Genomic DNA, 25,589 nt, shown 5'->3' with positions numbered 1-25,589 from the left:
TAAATATGGAATGAAGGTAAATTTGTGCAGGCCCGCTATCCTGTTGCAATTCTTTCCTGCCATGTGCTCTGGGAATTCCTCAAGCTATGCCTCATATATGCTCACAAGCAAGCTGCTCCTGTGAATTTCTCCTGCTCTATTCTCACTTCGGGAAGTTTACTGCCTATGAGGCACGAAAGGGTGGCCTTGTACTTTCCACAACTGCCATCCACCCTCATGTCCTGTGATGCTCCGAAAGCTAATTGATGACACCTGAGGGCTCAGAGTAGGACCCACTTCTGAAAAACTGGACGCGCCCTTCATCAGGAAAATGGCTTCTTCTTAAATCTGTGTTGCTTCCCTACCTACTCACTCCCAAGACAAAGGACTGCAGCCAGACCATACAGGAACTCTAATGGGAGACTTTGAAACTGGGCAGAAACTGAACTCCTTGTCTTTGCTGTTTTAACTGTGATCACTCAGATGTTAAAGATTACAGGCTCAGGGTCAGCACTGTGGCACAGTGGGTTAAAGCCCCGACCTGCAGCGCTGGCATCCCATATGGGGACTGATTAGAGTTCCAGCTGCTCCTCCACTTCTGATCCAGGTTGCTGCTAATGTGTCTGGGAAAGCAGCAGAGGATGGCCCATGTTGCTGAGCCCCTGCATCCATGTGGGAGACCCGGAAGAAGCTCCTGGCTCTTGGCTTCAGATTGGCGCAGCTCGGGCCATTGCAGCCATTTGGGGAGTGAACCAGTGGAAGCCCTCTCTGCTCTGTCTCTACCTCTCTCTCTAACTCTGTCTTTCAAATAAATAAAATAAATCTAAAAGAGAAGAGGGGAGGGAAAGGGAGGGGAGGGGAGGGGAGGGGAGGGGAGGGGAGGAGAGGAGAGGAGAGGAGAGGAGAGGAGAGGAGAGGAGAGGAGAGGAGAGGAGAGGAGAGGAGAGGAGAGGAGAGGTCGTAGGCTCCATTTCAGTCAGAGCCCCAGCTCAAAGGGAAGTGTACTTCTCTCCAGCAGCTGGTCCCAAGGATACGGCTCCCAACCTAGGGCTCAGAACCCACAGGACACACTCCACTTACTTCGAGAGGCCTCTGACTTTGATGTTTCATCAGGCAGTTTCTTTTAGACTAAACCTTTCTTAGTATTTGTGAAAGTAGCAATGAGTTTTTGTTTTTGTTTTTTGACATGTAAAGTTACAGACAGTGAGAGAGAGACAGAGAGAAAGGTCTTCTTTCTGTTGGTTCACTCCCCAAATGGTTGCAAGGGCTGGCACTGCGCTGATCCGAAGCCAGGAGCCAGGTGCTTCTTCCTGGTCTCCCAGGCAGGTGCATGGGTCCAAGCACTTGGGTCATCCTCCACTGCCTTCCCAGGCCACAGCAGAAAGCTAGACTGGAGAGGAGCAACCGGGACTCGAACCTGGCGCCCATATGGGATGCCGGCACAGCAGGCAGAAGATTAACCAAGTGAGCCACGGCCCCAGCCCCAAAAGTAGCAATGAGATTTTGAAAGAAGGATAAACATATTTCTTTAAAAAAAAGTCAACAGTTTAAATATATTCATTTATATTTATTTTATTAAACAATCATCTTTTACATGTTATCAGACCTTACCCCTGAAGTGCAAAAAACAGTTTGAGGTATGAAAACTGAAGGAATATTTGCACATATTTTGTAAGGTTTTCATACTATAATAACCAGAAAAATCTACCATGCCTAAATATTACATGTAACTACAGATTTTAAAAACAAAGTCATATGAAACAAGCTAGGTTTATCTCATTGTAGATCTGATTTTCTCACTTATGATGAAAGGGTAGCAAAAAAATGAGATTTCAGTTACTTCCAAATGATGTATGTCCATTATTCAGATCCATAAAATGGAGTATAGAATTTAAAAGGTCAACAGCTGAAACAGTAGCCATTGCAAAAGCATAAAATCAAATTGACAGAGCAGCTTCAATGGTATAATGTCCTATTCACAGAACTTAATCCTTGCATCAATGGCAATTCACTTAAGGTATCTAAAGTACATTAATCAGAATATTTCAGTACTATCCATGGGCATACAGGGTCACATTAGTAACATGGTCAGTTAATCATATTAACATAGATAAAGTTCAAAATGGTCTTTTCAAAGTTATTTTGATGTTTACACTGAAAAGAAGAGATTGGCTTTTTAAGAGATTTAAATTTTTTATGTATCAAAAAGTTATCCAGAGATTTTACAGATCCCATTTGACTTTGTATTTATGCCCTGAAATAGAAAATTGATGCAATTACACAGCTGATCATCATAATACAAACACTCCGAAATAGTCTGGCAAACTGGAGAAAGTATCTTTTGACTTGATTGTTAATTTAATTAATGCATAGTGTAGGCATTTCATTTGAAACAAATCTAAAATTACATAATTATCTACATGTCATCCAGTAAAATAAGTACAGAATAATAAGTCCCAAATGTTCATTAGAAATTAGTTATCACAGCACTTTTTTTTTAACTTCAACATGCCACTTCTAGTAACTGCATGTGCTAGGGTTTTTTGTCATTGAAGTATTTGTTCAATTGTGTGGATTCTTCAATAAAGAAGAGGGTTTTGTTTTGTTTTGTTTTGTTTTGTTTTGTTTTGTAAGAAAATGGGCTGCTTAAAACTTAGCTTGTAAAATGTTTGGCAAAACTGATAAAATAGTCGATGCTTCTTGTACTTTACTATTACAGAAAAATAGTACTTATTCCATGGTGATTATGACACCTACAAGAAGATGTTAAAAAGAAGGCTTTAAATAATAATAATTTTAAAAAAGGTCTTTCCAGACTCTTGTGACTGACATGAAATACTGGAGATAAAGGAACACTTTTTATGGAGAGTCCAGCAAATTTCTTATTAACTACAGTAATTTCCTCTTTGTTAAGAAAAGGAATCTAACTTGTTAAAAGCCTTTGTAGGAACACTAAACTTATGTGGTAGTGACAATGTTCTCTTCCACAAGTATAGTTTGTTTTCCCACGTAATGATTCTTGAATTAAGAATGATCTTTGCACAGTTGCTTCCCTGCTGGAAACACAGCTGTGAAAGCAGCTGAACTGTTTACCTGGAAGGAGAGTTAACATGTGTTCTCACATGAACCAGAAGGAGAAAACTGAACACAGGCGCTCTGATCCAACTGAAAAATGATCTAGGGCCACTGAATATTCTTTGAGAGTTAGACACTATTTGGTACACCAATGGATGTCCTATTTTAAGACACATTTTCCAGGAGTTTCTTTTAAAATGTATGTCCTCAGACATTGAAAACAGCCAAAAAATCAAGAGGCCATAGAATGAGTAGTTAAACCTCAGGCGCGTAAATTGGCCACAACTGAAATTATATAGAATAAAAAAATTTATTTAAGGACCACATATGTGAATCTAATGCCATTGTACTGGACTTTAATGCTTGGGGTAAAATACAACAGACTCCATTTTTTCCATGTCTACCTTTTATCACCAGAAGCGATATTCAAAATAAATTTAAATAAAATGAAATATAAGGATCCCATAAGAGCTAGGTCTAGAATTTTTTGTTATTGTCAATATACCAATTCATACCATAACAATAGACCTGGCTGCATACCTAGGTAACAACAGCAATAGTATCAAAATTCTTTAGCTCTAATCATGCTGATGAGCTATACTATAGAATCTATCAACCCTACAAATACCAAATTCTGGCTGAAATTCAATTCAGATGGAACACTGACTGTATTCACATATAGTATTGTCAGTGAAGCCTTCTCCCCCAGAGCAGCTACCTGCTGCTGTTAATCAAAGACTGGATTTCTTACGCCATTTAACACCAGACTGGTGGATCCCTTCCTGTGCAGAAGGGCAAGTGAGCACAGGAGAAGGGAAAAGCTCATGACGCCCAGAATGACCAATCCCGATATCAGTGCGCTGGTGACGGTGTTCAACTGGAAAGCAGGCATACTCAGAGAACCTACAAGCAATGAAACACAGTTGTAAAGGCTCCATATCACATTTAGCTCATCTTATTCTGGTTTTATCAACAAAATATCTGTCACCAACATTTCATAGAGTAGCAGCTTGACACTGGATTATGCAATAATCTATTGGACTGTAATTGAACCTAATATCCAAAGGAGTGCTTGGTTTAGAGGTCTAATATCCCACAGGCAGCCCAAAACAAACAAAACCCCCAAACTATAAAAATTATATAAAAATTGGCAAATAAATCTCATATGAACTCAAAAATCATCACTGAACTATTATTTAGAACATAACAAATTCATAAAACCATAGGTCATTACACTTAGTTGATTACAGTTTCCTAACTGATCATCAAAAAATTTGACAGTAAAGCACTTTTATATACACACACACACACACACACACACATACATATTAATTATCTTACCAAGCTGTGAATTGTTTGTTGGTGTCTCATCTTGGAGCGAGAGTGGGGAGAAGAAATATAAAAATGACATTGTTATTCCAAGCAAGTATTTGCCTTTGTTTATTCTGCCTCTACCATTACTTTGCACTGACATTTTAACCTATATTTCCCCTTAACCTTCACCCACAAGCTGCATGAGGAAGAATGGAAAGTCTTTCTAAACCATTCTGTTTTCCCACTCTCTGTGCCATACACCCTGGATTTTATCATCCCCAAACCCATATCCTGCAGCTGTCATTGGTAAAGATAATACAAAATATACTGTGCTCTATTCATTCTGGCCAGCATTGTTTCATCATTATCACTCCGGTCAGGTTAGTGAGGGCAGTGATTGTTAAAAGCTATTACATTTTTATGGCACTAAAACCTGCCATTTGTTATTCTACTATAGAGAAATATTCATTATTTAGTACCACTCTATTTTAAATGTCACCAATTTGCCCAACATAATCTGCAAAAACATCATTTTAAGTTCCAAGAAGACAAATTCACACTTAATAGCTAAATGAAAGGAAATCATGACTCCTGTGCTGGCGCTGTGATTGTATTCGCATCTGTTAAGTGAAAAACTGAAGCTCTTGATTATTCACTTTTCCCTGGCAAACATAAAAGATAAAATGAATACATTTACTTGGTTTCCCTATTTTTTATTGTCTAATGTGTAATATCTATATTTCTATGAGCCCCTGACCTTGTATAACAAGTGGATTTCATATTTGTGATTAATATATGAATGTGTAAATGCCCGCAAATGTTGGTTATTTGAACCATAAAATGTGTGCAATTGTGCGTTTATTTCTGTTGTATAAATATTATTACAATTAGTGTATGTGTAATGCCACGCCATTTATAAAATGCAGTTTCATATGTTTAATCCTCACAATAGCCATATGGGTGAGATGTTATTGTTACCCCCATTTTACAGATGAAGGAACTTCCATCTGTCAGAGTCTCCATAACAAATTAAACATATGTTTAAGTCAAAACTTGGTTTCAGAGTCCTTTTTCTAAAATAGTATAAACTGGCCATGTATGGAAACTATATTTGATTATGGAGATAAATAACTCAAACTATGAAACTCAGGGTTAGTACTTGGTGTAATATTATAAAATAACCGGTGCTATTTCTTTTCAGATATATGAGCTTTGGCAGCAACAAGAGTTTTCTGTTATTTTATCTGGAAGTACAATGGCCAAAATTAAATACGGCACTCTCACAAGATTCTTTAGAGTGTTGCAATGCATTATTTTAAGACCCAAAAAAAAAGAGAGAGCGAGAGAGAGAGCCCACAGGTTTTATTAGAGAACACTCAAGAGAATCCTAAACTCCCATTAACACTACTTTCCAAGATACTTTCTTATGAAAATATACAGGATGAAAGGGCTGTGATCATTCACCCAGAAGATCCATATACCCCAAAAATTATCTCAGACACAGGAGTGGAATATATAAAGGAAATTTTAAAAGTTCATGGAACATGGAATTAAATGATAAGTTTATTTTGGTTTAAAATTTTTTGAAATCCATGCATAAAGTTTTTCAAAATACACACTTTCCATGAATATTTTGATGACCTCTTGTAGAATGTTCTAAAGATTTCTTTTTTAAAACTTGTTTTGAAATCACACTTAATTGCTTTGAAAAAAAAGTATTTATATTGAATATCCCTACCACTTTTGACATCCTGAGTTTATAGCTGTCAGAATGTCCTCCACACTCCCCACCTACACTTGTGGGAACAATATTCTAGGTGTCACCCACATGGTCTTGGCTGTGTACAAAATCTCCCTGTGTGGGGACAAAACAACCCTGTGGCCTAATGAAAGCTTCCAGGACTCTACAAAAATAGATGAAAAAAAAAAAAAATGTGCCCTACCTTCAGCAGAAGGCTGAAACTGAAGCATGTGTGTTTACTGTTTGGAATTCGATTTGGTAGTGAATAAAGATAAGATAATTGCTTTATCTGGTTGCTATCTGGTATCCTCAAATTTTTATATTATTGTAATCAAAAACAAAACAAACAAACAAACAAACAAAAAAACCAAAGCTGTGTCCAGCTCAGAAAGGTGAAGGGGACATTTTTCCAGGAGACTTCTGTCATCACATACTTCAATTTCTCCCTCAAATCCACTTAGTCTTTTTTTTTTTTTTTAGATTTATTTTATTTATTAGAAAGACAGAGTTACAGAGAGATGTGGAAACAGAGAGAGAAGTGTTCCATCCACTGGTTCCCTCCGCAGGTGGCCACAACGGCCAAAACTGAATACATCCAAAGCCAGGAGCCAAGAGCTTCTTCTGGGTCTCCCACGTGGGTGCAGGAGCCCATGGACTTGGGCCATCTTCCACTGCTTCCCAGGCCATAGCAGAGAGTTGGATCAGAAGAGAAGCAGCTAGGACTAGAACTGGGACCTATACAGGATGCAGGCGCCTCAGGCCAGGACTTTAACCCACTGTGCCACAGCACCAGCCCCTATCCTCTTGGTTTTGACATGTACATGCATGCTCAAGGAGTACAGGAAGCGTTCTAAAATTGGAAAAATGTGTTGGAATACTAAACTTGGTGGGCTCTTGAAAAACTATATATCTCTCTGAGGACACATAGAAGAAAGGGAATAATACAATACTACAGCCATTGAAAGCCAGAAGTTGCAAATAAAAAATCGCCATTCACTGCTTTTCTCTCATATAAAATTAAAATAAATGGAAAAAATGAACAACAGTGGAAACACAGGAGGAATCTTAAAAGGTTCATAGAAATTCTTATGAAAAAGTTATGCATTGATTTCAAAAATATTTGCACAAACTAAATTTATCTTTTCATTCCATTATTTCATGAACATTTAGAAGCCCCCTCAAATTATGCAGACTAACTATGTTTCCCTTTTTAGCACTAACAAACCACTTTGTAACACATCTTTAGTCATCTATGTAATAAAGTGGACTGCATTTTCAAGTTAAAAACCTTCAGACTTTTTACTCCTCACTGTCCTCACTGTCCTAGTCTGTCGCTTGTCTGAACTCTATAATTCCCAAGGTCAAAGTCTGTGGCATGGTTTCTGTTCTACTTCCATTTCACAGCAGAGTGCCATTCCCAGGTGGGGGCTAAGTAAATACCTCAAATGAATTATTAACTACCTATAAAACTCAACGATACTGGTTGAAATAAAAATTTGGCCTGGGCTTCTCCAAAGGAATTTATGGACACAAAACATTCAGATGTTATTGTTTCCTGGTATGCATCATCTTACAATTTCCAGTATTACGCCCTATGATAATAAAATGTTGTCTAGCAGAAGGATTAATATTTCTAGGTAAAGATAACCACAGTGGATTTGATTTCATTAGAAAATAAAACAAGAGTTCTGAATTTAACAGTTTATTAAATTTGTCCTAAGCCAGATGTCTAGGGAAAAGGACTGGTTCAATGAGTAAATAGAGCAAAATTCTCAAGTATCAGAGAGCTTTGAAGAGAGCAAATCAAGCCTGAAATTGGACTTGTCTACATAAAATCAGCCACAGAACCTAAAGAGATAAATTCCAGCTGACCTAAGGTAAAAATAAAGTGAAACCAAGGAAAGAGGGTAGCCCTGGTAGTTAAGCTGAACATAAAGTTTTCAAAGGATTTGCCTGTGGGTAGACATGGCTTGAGTTCTAAGTTCCTATGGAATTGAATTTATTTTTGTGCAGATGTTACAGTATTACAATGTAGACATAGTTATACATGATCCTCTTAGTAGTGAGGCCACCATAGTCACCAAAACTTAAAGATCCCCCTACTGCTGTTTATCAAAGATATGAAAGAATAAATCCAGAGAGAATGAAAATGACTCAGGGGGATCCCAAATGTTGAACTCATTCCCTGTTAGGGTTTTGCTGGGAGAAAGACCTGAGGGAACTCAGAGACAACCCTAATGTGTTGGGGAATAAGTGACATCTCTGAGGAAAACAGGTCAGAAACTGGAAAGGAAGTAATTCAGGCATGACATCAGAGATGTCGTGCTAGCTCTGGGAAGATTTGGCGTGGACATACTGAGCAACCAGATGGGTGAAATCTATAAGCCTGGATAACTGGGTAAATTGTGCTAGAATTAGAACTTCTATTTGGTAAATGTTTCCAGGGTTTACAGAACTTAGACTTTTCTTGGTGTTTTTAAAAATTATCTTCTACTAATAAACTGTTTAAAAAATCTACGATATATAAATTTAGTTCGACCCAAGTAAGTAAGAAGGAAGCAAGGCAGTTATTAAGCAAAAGCCATCCACTCAAGATAGGCAGAAGAGAGGTCATTTTCAAGGGTTTTTCTGATGGCAAACTGACCCCAAAGAAAAATTGTTTTCATTGCGCCTAACCACAAACATTCCTAATCACTGGCTATAAAAAATGAATTTCTATTCAATGTAATTTGAGCTATTTCTTACAGTTAAATAGAGATAAGATTTGGCCTTTTACAGACCAGTCATTTTCAAACCATTCTAAGCACATGCCAAATACTCAGGGGATACAGACTAAGTTTGAAATTTCCTATATCATAAATGTATGAATTATTTAAAAGACTCATTATTAGTTTGCTTTCAAATAATATTGTGTCCCCACAAACACAACGAAGTGAATAATTAAAGCATTTCCTGGATTTTTCAGGCCCAACCACTTTTTACTTGTTCATCCATTTCAGGTAAAACTTGCTTTATCATTGTGGGACTGTCAGTGTGGGAGAAAAAGTAAAGGAAACCTAACTGAAACATAATAACACCCTAATATAAAATAGAGAAAACATTATTAATTTACAATACAAAACAGAAGTATTATTCCTTTTGAGAATAACTTAGAACTATAGAGAAAATATCAAAGCCTAATTTTTAAAATTCCTTTTTTCAAAATGTAGAAAATTTTGCCTAGAGAAATGCAAAATCCCAAGTCACAGCCCGCTAAAACAAACGCTGTACCTAGAACTGGTTTTCTGACTTCAGTTTCAGTGCTGTTTACCCTGCACATCTGTCTTCAACTCTCGACGTCCTGTTTCACATAGACTTAAATATATATCCCTGTGTGAAGCTGGTGTGGATGTGCGTGGGCACATGTGTGTACACGCAGTTGTATACATGGGAGTATATGTAGCTGAGCAGTTGTATGCATTAGACCATATAAATTCAGGAGTGTGGATGAGTATGTCAGATGGAAGCAGGTACTACACAGGATCCTGGAAGGAAACATGGTACTCAGACTGGAAAATTTAAGGAGAATTCAGTAGGATGACTCACAAAGATGGAGGGAATGCACAAAAGAAAGTCAAGTGATCTGGGCTGTTGGGAGTGTGTTTCCAGGACCCAGAGATAGTTTCATGGGTTGAACTGTCTGGTCAGAAACATGTGAACTTCACTTTTGTTTGTGTGCTCCCATCTCTGACAGCACCACCTAGTGCTCAAATCCAATCAGAAATTAGATGGCACGGGAGCCAGCGGATGCAGTCCACATAGGTCTTTCCTAACCCGCAGAGAACAGGGAATGGAAAGGTAAAGTGAACCGTAGGGGTAATGAAGTATGTTCAGCACAGCATACTTGTGTTTGTGTGTGTGTGTGTGTGTGTGTGTGTGAAAAGGGAACTGTGGTAAGAGCAATATTGCCCTCTGAGTAAAAGTTTTCTAAACAGAAAACCCCTGTGAAATTAAAGTTGCTTAGCAGTTTATCGAGTCTTCCAGTTAATTAGTGCTGTCTGGGAACCTCTTTGAGCTCTCATTAGAAGCCAAGTAATGAACTATTTTTGTAAGCGTCTATTACTATGCATAGGAAAGGAGGCGCACTCCTACCACTCCGAGTAATGATAGGGCCAGCAGAGAGGACGGCGTTTCCAGAAGTGCTCTGGGGGCTCCGAGTCGTCCTCATGTCTGCATCTCTCCTTTCTCTGTTGCTGCAAATCTGAGGTGTTAATGAAAACAAATGAAATTCCACACCAGCACAAAATTGTTTCTTTATGGCCATTTGGAAAGCAGATTCTTTTGGAAGAGATACCACATGTTTAATTTTATTCATTTCCTTCTGTGCATTTATTTAATTACTTTGCATATAACTGCTACAGTATTTCTCATCCTGGTCTGGGCCACATTTCTTATTTCCTCCCGCTGTAATTGTGCACTGCCTCATTAATTTACATAGCTCAGTGGTTCTCCTGGAAAAGAAATAACTGTGTTTATCAAACTTTTCCACTTTTGTAACTCTCAAGACTTTAATAAATCCTTGCATGAAATGTTGGCCAGCACGGACCTAAGGTAATGTGGACTCCTACCTGATAGAGCTAGAAAGTATCAAACAGATCAATGACTGTGAAGCGAAGCTTCCCATGTATGCATGAATGCAGCATAAATGTAAACACACAAGGAGACTTCAAAAAGTTCATGGAAATGGAAATAAAAGTTGAGTATTTTAGTGAAAAAAATTTGGAGATCCATGTATATGAATATTAAATCTACCTCAGATTTAAAGATTAGTCTGCATATTTTTCAAGTTATTATCAGTGGATCCTAGGGACCAGGTAGGAATCCAGTTTTTTTTTTCTATTTATTTTTAAATGGGTCTGCATTTCAATGATGGCTGAATGCAATTCAGAGACACAACTTTTACAGCTTTTAACTATTAATCCAAGGATGCTGAGCCATCTGGTCCTTCTTAGCACCAGCCCAGCCCCGACTCCAGGCTTTCCCATCATCCTTTACACTGCTCCAGAGCCTCACCAGAACTAGAAGATCCTTGATTACCCTGTGTCATGTGTCTGTGACTTTGGCCAGCTTTTAGTAGGAAATGTCTTTCACACTTTGACTATCCCTTTTTTGGGTTTTTACATCTTCAAAACCACAGCTTGGGTCATTCCCTCCCCCAAATCTCCCAATCTTTACTCCATCTCTCTCATAGTGGTGAGAACTGCCTCTTACTACAGCCAATATATGTCTTTGACTTTGCACTACACAATTTTTGCCTTGCTTCCTTTCATGATTATCTCATAATCCTAAGGGATAAGCTAATTTAATTCAGAATTCACAAATACTTCAACTTTATATCCCCAGTACAATGTTTGGCACAAAGTAGGCATTAAATAAGTCCTTACTGGATGAATGAATAAATTATATTTCAAATTCTTAGACCTAATGCATATCTACTTTCTGTATAGAAATTAGTTCCTGACATTTGATACCCTTTCAGGTTAGGTCAATTCAACAATTTAGAATAAAGTTGCTTGAAAACGTACTGGCATAAGGAAGGGACAGTCATCAGCTCTGCAGAGCTTGGTAACACAGTGCAGGAAGACAGTAGACATCTTCTGATTCTTGTGCTTCACAAATCGGAACACTTCAAAAGAGAATCGGCCCCGCTGGCTTCTGCCATTTTCAATAACAGTAGTCTGAGGGTCTTTGTCACAGCTGTATTTTAGGAAATGTGAAAACAGGACATCACTGGAGAGAACCAACCTACTGGGACTTGTAAATTAATTTCTACAGTATTAAGGGTATCCCCATTCCATTAAAAGCTAACAGAACCATGCCATGTTACATCTATTAAATAAAAGTATATGCTAATTCAGTAGAAATGACAAGAGTAACCTGGACCATAGAATTTATAACAGAGCAGTTTCTGATTATAATATTACGGTCAAGTTTTTGGAGGGATGAACTTTCATAAGGTTAAAAAATCTAAGTAATATAAAATACATAAAGTAAAAAGCCTCCCTTTATCTTTGCCATCCTTGTCCACAGATTTCAAAATACATGTCTATATTCAAGCCTGCTGGAGGTGATCTCACTTATTTTTGCATTCTCCTGAGGCACTGGAAAATAGATACAAAAGCAATATACTCTTATTTTATCCTCCTTTCTTTAAACAAATGATAGCCTTCTGTCTACACTGTTTGAACCTTTTTAAAAGTTAGCAGCAAAGATGGGCATTTGATGCAACAATTAAGATGTTGGTTGGGACACCTGTCTCTCAAATCAGAGTGCCTGAGTTCAAATCCTGGCTGCACTTCTGACTTCAGCTTCCTGCTAATATACATCCTGACAGCAGTGATGGTTTGTTTTGGAGTCCCTGTCACCCACATGGGAGAATCAGACTGAGTTCCAGTTTCTTGGCTTTGGTCTGGCTCAGCCCTAGCTATTCTGGGCATTTGGGAGAGTGAACAAGTAGATGTGAGCTCTCTCTCTGTAAGCTCTCCAATAAATTTTTAAAGCAATAATGAATAGACTTGTAATACATAATTTTAAATACGTACAGTGTCATCTGTCAAATACATAGCTAGGATCCTTTGATAGGTATTACCATATTATCTTCTATATATGTTCCATTTTGAACTTTACCAGCCATTTATAATAACAATTCTTATTTCTCCAAAGCCATATCAACAGTGTTAGGATAACACTTTCTATTGTTCCCTATTTGGAAAGTGAAAATAAATGATGTCTCTAACATTTTAATTCACATTTTTCTGAGAGTAAATGAATTATCTCTCTTTTCATATAAATTAAAGCCATCTGTACTTATTTATCTTAAAATTGTTTATATCATTTTCTCAAATTCTATCGTGTTGTTGGCCTTTCTCTTTATGATTCTTTCCTGACTTTTTAAAAATGTATTTATTTATTTTTGCATTGAGAGACACAAGTCCTGGCTTCTTGGCTTGTTATATATGTTGTAAATTGTTCTGCATTGCAGTTGTTTTAGACATTACTCTGTACATACATGTATGTGTCAAGGGGGTGGTGTGTGTACAGTTTTGGTTTTATGGAGTTAAGTTTTCAAAACCTTATTTTTCAAATTCTTATATATGAGATGAATGTTATTTCCATATTCTAAAGTTTTAGAGTCATTTTGTATGTTTTATTCTATCACTTTTGAGCTGTAGTTTTCACATTTAAATTAATAATCTACAGTTTATTAAATGTGTTGAGATCTAGTACTACTCTTATTGTTATGCATTATTAATCCCAGTTTTTTTAATCCTTCTTTATCATATTGAGTGTTGTACCACATTCTATCATATAGTAAATTTCCATGTGCTTTGGGATCCATAATTTACTATTTTTGGTTTTTGTCTATGTGTTTAATCTTGCTTGATATTGAATTGCTTTAACACATTTTAAAGCTTTTATTAACTATTCCATTAGATGGGACAATATGCTCCTCATACCCATGTCAATTTGTCACTTATCTTTTTATATTTTTTGTCTTTATTTTTTTCTGTTGGTTTCATTTCTTTTTGAAAGACACAGAGAGACTAATAGAAATTTTCTGCCTTCTAGTTCACTCCCCAAATAATCATAGTAACCAGAATTAGGCCAGACTGAAGTCAGGAGCCCAGAACTCCATCCAATTTTCCCATGTGGGTGGCAGAGACCTAAATACTTGAGCCATCACCTGCTGCCTTCCAGGGTGCATATTAATAGGAACCTATAATTGGAAGCATAGCCAGGACTCAAGCCCAAACACTCCAATAGTATTTTTTTCTTTTATTTTTATTTAGTAAATATAAATTTCCAAAGTACATTTTATGGATTACATTGGCTTTCCCCACCCATAATTTCCCTCCCACTCACACCCCTCCCATCTCCCACTCCCTCTCCCATTCCATTCACATCAAGATTCATTTTCAATTATCTTTGTACACAGAAGATTGATTCAGTATATATTAAGTAAAGATTTCATCAATTTGTACACACACAGAAACACAGAGTGTAAAAATACTGTTTCAGTACTAGTTATAGCATTACTTCACATTGGAAAACACATTAAGGACAGATCCCACATGAGAAGTAAGTACACAGTGACTCCTGTTGTTGACTTAACAATGTGACACTCTTGTTTATGGTGTCAGTGTTCTCCCTAGGCTCTAGTCATGAGATAACAAGGCTATGGAAGCCTTTTGAGTTCGCCGATTTCGATCTTACTCAGACAGGGTCAAAGTCAAAGTGGAAGTTCTCTCCTCCCTTCAGAGAAAGGTACCTCCTTCTTTGATGGCCCTGTTCTTTCCACTGGGATCTCACTCGCAGAGATCTTTCATTTAGGTTTTTTTTTAAACTTTTATTTAATGAATATAAATTTCCAAAGTACAGCTTATGGATTACAATGGCTTTCCCCCCCATAACGTCCCTCCCACCCGCAACCCTCCCCTTTCCCACTCCCTCTCCCCTTTCATTCACATCAAGATTCATTTTCGATTCTCTTTATATACAGAAGATCAGTTTAGCATACATTAAGTAAAGATTTCCGTAGTGTAGTGGTTATCACATTTGCCTAACACGCAAAAGGTCCCCGGTTCGTGACCAGGTGGAAACAGAGGTTTTTTTTTTTTTTTTTTTTTTTTTTTTTCCAGAGTGTCTTGGCTTTTCATGCCTAAAATACTCTTATGGGCTCTTCAGCCAGATCCGAATGGCTTAAGGGCTGATTCTGAGGCCAGAGTGCTATTGAGGACATCTGCCATTCTATGAGTCTGCTGTGTATCCCGCTTCCCATATTGGATCATTCTCTCCTTTTTTGATTCTATCAGTTAGTATTAGCAGACACTAGTCTCGTTTGTGTGATCCCTTTGACTCTTAGACCTATCAGTGTGATCAATTGTGAACTGAAGTTGATCACTTGGACTAGTGAGATGGCATTGCTACATGCAATCTTGTAGGGATTGTATTGGAATCCCTTGGCACATTTCTATCTCCACCATTTGGGGCAAGTCCGATTGAGCATGTCCCAAATTGTACATCTCCTCCCTCTCTTATTCCCACTCTTATATTTAACAGATATCACTTTTCAGTTAAATTTTAAGCACCTAAGAATAATTTTGTGTTAATTACAGAGTTCAACCAATAGTACTAGAACAAAAAAAAATACTAAAATGTAAAAAGTGTTACATTATACATCAACAGTCAGGACAAGAGCTGATCAAGTCACTGTTTCTCATAGTGTCCATTTCACTTCAACAGGTTTCCTTTTTGGTGCTTAGTTAGTTGTCACCAATCAGGGAGAACATACGGTATTTGTCCCTTTGGGACTGGCTTAATTCACTCAGCATATCATATGTTCTCCCTGATCGGCGACAACTAACTGAGCACCAAAGGGGAAACCTGTTGAAGTGAAATGGACACTATGAGAAACAGTGACTTGATCAGCTCTTGTCCTGACGGTTGATGTACAATGTAATACTTTTCCATTTTAGTATACCAATCCCAAAGGGACAAATAACATTATGCTGAGTGAATTAAGCCACTCCAATAGTATTTGTCTCTTATCTCCGTCTTCTTATTGATTAGATTAGCAAATGTTTCTCTGCTTTTTCAAATAATCTGCTTTTCTTAATTTACTGAAAAATATTAGTTCACATTTCCATTTTTGATATGTGTCATTAATTGTCTTTTTAAACTTCCAGTACTTTGTTTTCTGATATTATCACAAATTGCCATATTCAATATGCAGTTTACTGATTATGTGAGTTAGATCTTTGACAATATTTAATTGTTGGCCACCAGAATTAATCTTCTTCAGAGGCAGATTGAATTATCTGAATTTGTAGTGTTTTTAACTATGTCTTTTTATATACTCCCCATTTTATCTTATGAAAGCTTCAGATTCACCCAAAGCAACTTTTCACTATGCAGGTTTCAGTTTTTATTTAGCAAAGTTTCCTGGATTATATTTTTAAATATTTTTCTACTATTTTTGCTATTTATGGATATTATACACATATTGAATTCCCTTTATCTACCTTTTATTTCTATCTCCCCTACTCTAATCTTTTTTTATCTTTTTCTTTATATTTGTTTCTTTTCATTTGCATTTTAAAAATGTTTATCCTTAAAGTCCCCTATTGTACTTTTTGCTGTGTCAGTATTCCCTTGAATGTTTTCTAATTATGTCTTCCTTTCAGTAATGTAATTATCTTTCCTATTTGGGTCCTATGTTCTTCTTATTACATAGCTTTATCTTTTATTGTCCTATACCAAGCTACCTGAGTTCTTATAGTTCCATCTCTGTAACTATTATTTTTAAATAAGCTTTTTATTTCAGAATAGTTTTAATTTACAAAACAAAATATGTGAAGTAGTACAGAGTTCCCATTTACTCCACATTCAACTTCCCCTATTACAAACATCTTATTAATATATTAATCATGATTATTATTTTTAATTAAAAATATTGGAATCTTTAATTACAATTTTTAACTTCCATGACAATCTTTTTTTCTGATGATTTTAATTCATCTTTAAATTTTTCTGTCATTTTGACATTTTTCTCATAGCATATTAGAAAACTGCAAGAAATGCATGCATTTATTTGTCATCCCTATTTGAAAAAGTTAGATTTCCCTGGACAGATTTTCAGAGGACTCCTAAGGCAATGTGGAACAGTAAGAACCTCTTCAAGAGTTTTTTCATCCCTAGGGCTCCCTCTTCTGTTTTGCCACAGGCAAAGTGTCTGGCTGTGATGCTGTGTGGTAACTGCACAACTGACTTTACCTCTCTGAGCTTCATTCTTAAGAGTTCTAACAACCCTGAGTTCCTTGGATTCATTGACCAGCCTTGCCTCCAAGGCTCAAGCTCCTGCTTTCCCAGGGACTCCTTCTCCTGTCGAAGGAGTGCATTTGCAGGAAGTTGATGCAGTCTTCCCCTTCTGACGCTCAGCACACTCTCTGCTCCTTCATCCTTCATGTTCCCCAGCCCTGGTGGTTCTTTATTTCAGTCCTACTCTTAGCACCTGTCCCCCAGAGGAGTGCCCTCTGCTTCTGGGAATGCGTTTCTGCTGGTTGCTCCTGGAATCTGCCGCACTCAGACCCCTCAGCTTTCTCTTTTCATCCATGCCTTTCTCACCACCTCTTCTCACACTACTGCCAGCAAGCCCCTCTCTGTACCATTTCTCCTGGTCTTAGCCACTTGTATCAACACTAACTCTTTTTTAATATCAAGGTTTTTTTCATTAAACAATATATTGACTAAAAATAACATTTTTGTGAATTTTTTTTATTTTTTAGTGCCCATTTCATTCTCTATTGTTTCCAGTAAGAAAACTGAAAAGATTCAGAACCAAAAGATGCATTCTGGAAGTCTGATGATCATATTCCAGATTAGTAATGTGTGGTCATTATAGAAACTTTAGGAAGTAAGATAATGTCAAAACTCGATGATCCATAACCCCACCACGTACCAATCTCCATATGAACCTGTGGGTGTTTTTCTTTACAGTCATTTCTGTCATATAAGTGAGGTATATTTTATATAGAATGTGTATGCCAAGTCATTCCCTTCACATACTAATATAATTAAATTTTAAAGAATCATTTATTTCCAAGGACAGAAATATCAAGAAGACAAGAAAGAAACTAAAACAGAACTACTTTTTGCATTTGAGAAATGACTTTATAAGACTGTGGTACCTGTGTGAACTCTGAACTTACTGGGTCTCCATAATTCACCTACGCGCTTCCCTATTGCTGAATACATAGTTTTTTCCTATGTTACACTATTTTAGCTATCATTGATAGACTAGAACATCATAATTATTTTAAATACATTTATGACATCTGCTAAGGATTTTGATGCATATTAACTTTTCACTCCCAAAAAATGCTGCACAAATTAACACTGCCAACAACATGATTCATACCCTTTAAACATCATCTTAACCTTGATAGGCAATAAAACATATTCTTTTGGTTTCCCATTATATTACTCCCATCATGTGTCAATAAGCTGCAGTGATCTGAGCCAACTGCATTTTACAAGGTGATTAGGAGACATTGCTTGACTATCAAGTCTGTTCTGCTGTCAGATAAAAATGCTGAAAGGGAACTGGAATGACTGAATGGTTTTATGATCAATGTCCCCTTTTCCCAAATGTAGATTACATTCACTCTATCACTGTCTATTGGGGAATGAAATTGAAGTTATTGGCTCTGATGAAAAAGGAGTGGTAGACAATATTATACTTCTTATTAACTACTGATAAATGAACAAAAGCATCTTTGGGGTCTAAATTATCCAGTCCATTACTTTAATTTTACTCCACTTTCAACATATGATGAGATGGCCCAGTTGCAGATAAATAATTCTCTCCCATTGCCTTTCTCTTATTGTGAAAAATCTAACCATGCTTTTCCTATGACAGTGAAATATTTTCACATCTCCCAAACATGAATAAAACATCTTTGGTATACGTAACTTACTTACCACTCTCATTCAACAATGGCATTATCAGCATTTTGTGTTGAAAACTTAGCTCAACTTTTTACACTTCCAGCTTCAGAAGGACTAAAAGTTCAAGATGTAAAACTTTCAGTTCAAAAGCTGTAGCAGTGCCCTATCATCTCTTTATCTCACTTTGATTTTCCATTTCAGTTATCTATAACTGGGTCTTTAGTAGCAACCCAAGATATAGACACCTACCTAAGGAAGAGATCATATCGAATATCATCATTTGGGTTCCCTGATGGGGTCGTGTAGCAATAATCCATTAAAACATTCCATCTGCAGAAAGAGGCAAGCACAATCTAGAGTTAGAATCTCCCTCTAGGGGCTGGTTATTAATTCAAAGGAAGTAATTATTGACAAAATCTTAACCCGTGGAATATAGTTTACATTTCTTGTGATTTACAGAGGCTTCTTATTTATTAAAATCTTATCCTCAGCTCAAGACATTTAAAATTTTGCAACAAACTGTCATCCCCTCATTGAGTGTAGTTAAGGCTAATACGACACACAGACAAATGCACACACACACACACACACACACACACGGAGAGAGAAACATATGTGAATGGTCACAATCTGGGGAAACAAAACCTGAAAGTATACTCCATAGGCAGGTACATGTTTATATACTCACAACGAACAATGGTTTCATTCCCAGAAGTTACTATCTTTGACAGAATACAGAGAATATTATAATATCAAATACAGCAAATACTGTATATAAATCATACACCAGAATCTGTTGGGGGTAGGAGTGTGAATACATAATAAACATTCTGTTAGGAAGAAGAAAGCCATGAGACAAATTCACAACCTTTTCCTACAAGGCCGGATTGTGCCTAGATTTATGATTTACTTCATTCCAACTCTGAGTGTTATTTTTAAAAAATACTGATTCATGGTAAAAGAATGTCAATAAAATGAAAAAAAAACACATATAGTAAGAATTTCAGAATCATGTGTGTCTAAGAACAGAAATGTCAAGAAGACAGAAGGGGAGAGGGTAAAAAGAGTCAAATTTCTTTTTTTTTTCTTTTTTTTTCTTTTTTTTTTTTTTTTTTTTTTTTTGACAGGCAGAGTGGACAGTGAGAGAGAGAAAGGTCTTCCTTTGCCGTTGGTTCACCCTCCAATGGCCGCCTCGGCTGGTGCGCTGCGGCTGGCGTACCGCGCTGATCCAAAGCTGGGAACCAGGTGCTTCTCCTGGTCTCCCATGGGGTGCAGGGCCCAAACATTTGGGCCATTGTCCACTGCACTCCCTGGCCACAGCAGAGAGCTGGCCTGGAAGAGGGGCAACCGGGACAGAATCCGGCACCCCGACTGGGACTAGAACCCGGTGTGCCGGTGTGCCGGCACCGCAGGCAGAGGATTAGCCTATTGAGCCGCGGCGCTGTCCTAAATTTCTAAAGTATACTAATCTCATCAGGATGCAAACTGTAAATAATAATAAATGAAACCCCAAATAAACCATTTCTATATGACTTTTTTATAGGATGGGGCAAGATCTTCAGCATTTGAGTGTCTTTCCAGTTTTGATCATTCTGAGTGTTCTAAGCATCATAAGATACTTGATTGATTTTTAAAATTTTTTGCAGAGGTATTCCTGCAGATTGTTTTAAATAATTTTGCCCCAGATTTTGGAGGAAGAGTTCTTCCATTTTTTAAATAAATTAGTATTGAATAATAACATACATTAAAAAAGTGTACAAATCAAAAGTGTTCACAATGACTGCATCTGGTTTTCATCTTGCAACCAAAGAACCAATGAGCCAGAAGACATCCCCAAGCCCTTCTTCAGTCACTACCCTCTCATCTTTATGGGAGATTTTTTTTCTTCTTTTTTTAATGAATGACATAGTGTGATTGTCACCCTTTTAACTTTATAATTTGTTATTTCTTTTTATTAGTATTCTTACATGGTATAGTAATGACAGTGTTTTTCAAATTGATTTAAAAGTGAATGAGCTAACATTACTCAGGAGGATTTGGACACTTTTAACTAACAAAGGAAAAGAATTTAGAAATACCTGCCATCCAGATTAGTGGCCTGTACAGCTGCAAACACTTTGGTTTTCAAAGGTAATCCTATACTCGGAATAATTAGCTGCTGACTGTAGGTTGAATCCTAATGATGAAACAAAAAACAGTCTGTCATTACCTTCCCAACAACAGCACACTTACCATTTAAAACACTAGTCTTATGGAAAAAGAAAAGTACATCACCATAGTTCTACACAACAAACACCTAGAGGATTAATTTAATCCTTTGATTTCTTGCAGAATTGCTCTTAAGCCATAATTATGTAACAATTTTATCTCCATTCATAAATCTTTTTGTCCCATGGTTCAACCATGTATGTATTCAATGGTCTTTAGCTATTCAGTTTACTTAATGTTCAGTAGTCAATGGGCACATTTCTTAGATTAAAATTCCATTTATTGAAAAATAATGGTGGATAACATTATATTACATTTATTTATATTATATTTGCTTCAGTATAAACCATTATTGTTATAATTGTAGGTCTTATATATCTTTTGATAATGTTTAACTTATCCTAAATTACTTATGTGGCTATTTAAAATCACCAAAATTTTATTAAGAGCTAATAAGGAGACCAACACCATCTCTTAATTGCCACACTGTGTGATATGGAATTCCTGCGCCAAATTCTTCGGCACTTATTTATAGAAGGTTATCTCAGGACTTCATTTTATTTTTTTTTACCTTTATTTTAGATAATTTTTAGTGAGTTTATTTATATCACTGCAATTACTATAATTATTTATTTCTATTTACTTATTTTAACTTATTTGAAACGCAGAGAAAAAGACAAAGATAGACATGTGCCCTCTGTTGGTTCACTCTCCCAATGCCTGCGAAAGCTGGGGCTGGGCCTGGCTAGGCTAAAGCTAGCAGTCAGTCTGGATTTCCCCTGTGAGTTGCAGGGACTTAAGCACTTGATTATCATATGCTACCTCCCATGGTGCACATTAGCAGGAACCTGGAATCAGAAGTAGAGCAGGGACTCAAACCTTGGCACCAAGATATGGGATGAAGGCGTCTGAGTCACTGTGCCAAACGCCTGCCCCTTTATAGTAGATTAAAGCTGCAGAGTAGAAATTAATAAGTGGCATCTATCACACAATATTGAAGAAAAACGTGGAACAAGTTGTAAACACATTTTAAAATGCAAAATTTAAACAAATAATTTAGCTTAGAGACCAATTATTTCCTCAAACTCTGCTGAAACTGAAAATTTTACTGTTTTGCAGCAAAGCAAAAATGTTTCTAATGTTCCCTGAGAAAGCTTAAAGTGGCCAAGGGAAGTGAAAACATGGAACATATTCTGTATAGAAAGCTGGGAAGAAAGCAACATATTTTGAATTTTTAAAATGAAAACAGTGATGGTTTCTATATTTATATTTTTTAAATTGCATTCATGTGGAACATTGCATTCCTGAACAAATGAGGAATTATATGTAATACTTCAAAACTGCTGAATGTCAGTCTTATTTTCTGTATTCCTGAGATAAACCATAAAAGCTACTCTAACCAATCCAATAAATAGCATTTTTATTGAATTACCTCACGGCTCCCTTCTCGAGCTTCTTCGAGCAAACCACACTACATTAATTATAGCTCTTTCATCTTACGTTTGCATCAATACTCATGTTGTCCAGAAGAATGCTTACTTTCTTCACAAGTGGTTTACTTCTGAGTCATTGCAAATGACCTGTGATCCAGCTCAGGTTTAATTAAGAATCATCAACTTTTTCCTTCTGAAATTGTTTCTAAGAGATAATTTTGTGATAGTTTTGTATAGTTATCTAACATATAATTTTATATAGCTTCCTTTACTTTTATTTGTTCTATATTGTCCTTAAAATCAATTATATTTATTTAGCTTTACCCCAGCTTTTAAAATCTATTTATAATTACAGATTAATAAATAACCTACACATATGGAAATATCATCAATACATGTCAGTATTTTTCATAAGTATAATTTCCTTTTTGAAAAGGATTTATTTCATTTATTGGACATGGAGATAATGAAAGAGAAAAAGAGAGATAGAAACAGAAAAAGAGATTTTCCATCCTTTTTATTCACTCTTCCAAATGCTCAAAATAGCTAGGCTGTGCCAGGCTGTGCCAGGCCAAAGTGGAGCTAGAACTCAATCTTGATCTTCTGCACGGATGGCAAGGACCCAAGTACGTGAGCCATCACCTGCTGCCCCCTACGATGTGCATTAGCAAGAAGACATGCATTAACAGTAAGCTGGAATGGAAAACAGAGCTGGCCCGTAAACTTGGGTATAAGATGTGGGCATGTGATATGTGATGCAGGCATCCCAAGTGGCTGCTTCACTTCTGGGCCAAATACCTGCCACTATAAATACAATTCTCTTGAGAACATGTGCTTAATCCCAGAATCATGGAAATAAACAATTGTGTAAATCCCAATAGGGTACAACTTTGTCCCTTCAAATAACAAACCAGGAAATAAGAGTAGTAAGTATGCAGTATTACTTTTCATCATCCCTAAACACAATTACACATAACACTTTACAAACTATTGATGAATTCTTTTCCCTAAACATTAAAATAAAAAATTTCATATGAAATGCCCCCAGTGACCATGCATGGACATCTGATTTGAAATGCTATAATATTATATTTCAGTAGCTAAATGTGTCAAGCAAATAGCAAATATAATTTGTGATCAATTTTTAAAAGTATATCATATTTTCCTATGAAAACTACTAATTTTTAATGTCCTGTGACATGACAAGATATCATGATAGCATCATGTTTAAAAACATGTTTGGTGCAGTGACATTCTTCTGTATGATACAGTAATGACAGATATATGCCACTTGATATAATGGTCAAAATCCAAAGGAAGAATTAACTAAATGTAAACTATAGACTTTAGTTAATACTAATATATCAACATTGGCTCATTGAGTATAATAAATGTAACATACTAATATGAGATATAAATTATAAAAGAAATTGTGTGTGCAAGGCTTTGTACTTCCCAGTCAAATATTTTGTAAACCTAAAATTGTTCTGGAGATGGCGATGTGACATAGCGAGTGAAGCCGCTGCCTGCAGCGTGGGCGCTGGTTGGAGGCCCAGCTGCTCCACTTCTGATCCAGCTCTCCGCTATAGCCAGGGAAAGCAGTGGAAGATGGCCCAAGTCCTTGGACCCCCACACTGTGTGGGAGACCTGGAAAAAGCTCCTGGCTCCTGACTTTGGATTGGCGCAGCTCCTACTGTTGTGGCCATTTGGGGAGTGAACCAGTGTATGGAAGACCTTTCTCTCTATCTCTCCCTTTCTCTGTAATTCTACCTCTCAAATAAATAAATAAAAATCTTTTTAAAAAATGAGAAGCATTTTTGTACCATCTATTTTAATTATAGTCTGATATCAAAAAATTGGTTGGAAGTGAAATTGACACTATGAGAAGCAATGACTTAAACAGCTCTTGTCTTGACTGTTAAGAAAGTTTATTATTTTATTTTTTATTGATTTTTTTCTACTTAATACCATTGGTTGAACTCTTCACTTACCATAGAATTAATCATATGTGCATAAAGTCAATTGAAGATAGATCCCAGTTAAAAATAAGAGTGGGAATAAGAGAGGGAGGAGCTGTATAGTTTTGCACACATTCCCATGGACTTACCCCTAAGGGAAAAGCTAAAAACTTGCTATGGGACTCCCATTAACCTAGATGGTAATAATGCCATCTTATGTGTTAAAGTTATCATATTGAGTGTTTAGTTGATCATATAGATAGGATTAAGTGTCAAGGGGATAACAGAAATAAGACCAAGTATCTGGTAATAATAATAGATAGAATTAAAAAGGAGAGAATGTCCAACATGGGAAGCAGTCCACACAGCAGATGTAAAATGACAAATGTGCTAAACAGCACTCTGACCTCAGAATCAGACCTTAAAGCACTCTTGACTGATAAGCCCAACAGGGCATTTAGGCATGGAAAGCCAAGACACAGTAGCAAAAAAATAAAAGAAGCCCTAAATGAAGGATCTCTGAGTGAGACCCCAGTAGAAAAAAAAAAAAAGTGGCCATCAAAGAAGGAGGTAGCTTTCTCTGAAGGGAAAAGAGAACTTCCACTTTGTTTATGGCCCTGTCTAAATACTGATGGAGTCTGTGGATTCAAAAGGCTTCCTATAGCCTTAGCAGCTCATGAAAAGAGCCTCAGGTGATGACTGACATAATTAATAAGAGTGTTAATTGTTAAATCAACAACAGGAGTCACTATGTACTTACTCCCCAAGTAGGAACTCTGTCCTTAATGAGTTGTGCTATGAGAATTAACTGTAAAACTTGTTCTCAAACAGTACTTTATACTTTGTGTCTGTGTGTAGGTGCACATTGTTGAAATCTTTCCTTAAGTATAGAGTTGGTCTTCTGTACATAAAGTTAATTAAAAATGAATCTTGAAGAATAGGATGGGAGAAGGAGTAGGAGGTGGGACAAGAGTGGGGATGGGAGTACAGGAGGGAAGAACCACTTTATTCCTAAAGTTGTACCCATGAAATTTGCATTCATTAAATAAAAGCTCTCTTAAAAAAAGAATGGTGGAATTGGTAAAAAAAAAAAAGGTTGCATTTTTACCATAGAATTCAAATATTTAGGTTATTATCAAATTGTAGACTTTTACTTAGCATTAAGATTCAAGAATTTCATGTTAGCAGGATTACAATATCATTTCTATTGGTTTATAACAAAGCTCTTTCCAAATTCACATTTCTAAATCTGATTTTATGCTTTTACACTGATAGTATAATTTAATTTCAAAGAAAATTAACTGTCATGTGGATTTCCTTTTTTTTAACTTTTTAACATTGGGGATGCTCATCTTTGTCTGATTCAGTTTTAATAAATATTGAACACAAACTAGT

General features: G+C 36.5%; 1 protein-coding gene across 1 annotated transcript in view; it reads right to left on the bottom strand.

Moving 5' to 3' along the window:
- Window positions 1-1,531: 1,531 nt before the first annotated feature.
- ZPLD1 (zona pellucida like domain containing 1) overlaps window positions 1,532-25,589 on the bottom strand; it is a 45,436-nt gene continuing 21,378 nt past the window's right edge. The window contains exons 5-10 of the mRNA XM_008267008.5: window positions 20,674-20,771; window positions 18,845-18,925; window positions 11,674-11,845; window positions 10,241-10,349; window positions 4,396-4,425; window positions 1,532-3,957 (exon numbers count right to left, since the gene is read on the bottom strand). Of these exons, the coding sequence (XP_008265230.1) occupies window positions 3,782-3,957; window positions 4,396-4,425; window positions 10,241-10,349; window positions 11,674-11,845; window positions 18,845-18,925; window positions 20,674-20,771 (666 nt within the window). The 3' untranslated portion in view covers window positions 1,532-3,781. The remainder of the gene's footprint in view (window positions 3,958-4,395; window positions 4,426-10,240; window positions 10,350-11,673; window positions 11,846-18,844; window positions 18,926-20,673; window positions 20,772-25,589) is intronic.

Source organism: Oryctolagus cuniculus, chromosome 4, assembly GCF_051225735.1.
Source record: "Oryctolagus cuniculus isolate XC-2025 breed Fujian yellow rabbit chromosome 4, ASM5122573v1, whole genome shotgun sequence".
Classification (NCBI taxonomy): Eukaryota; Metazoa; Chordata; class Mammalia; order Lagomorpha; family Leporidae; genus Oryctolagus; species Oryctolagus cuniculus.
Note: the sequence above shows the minus strand (reverse complement) of the source record. Positions and strands in the feature narration are given on the sequence as shown.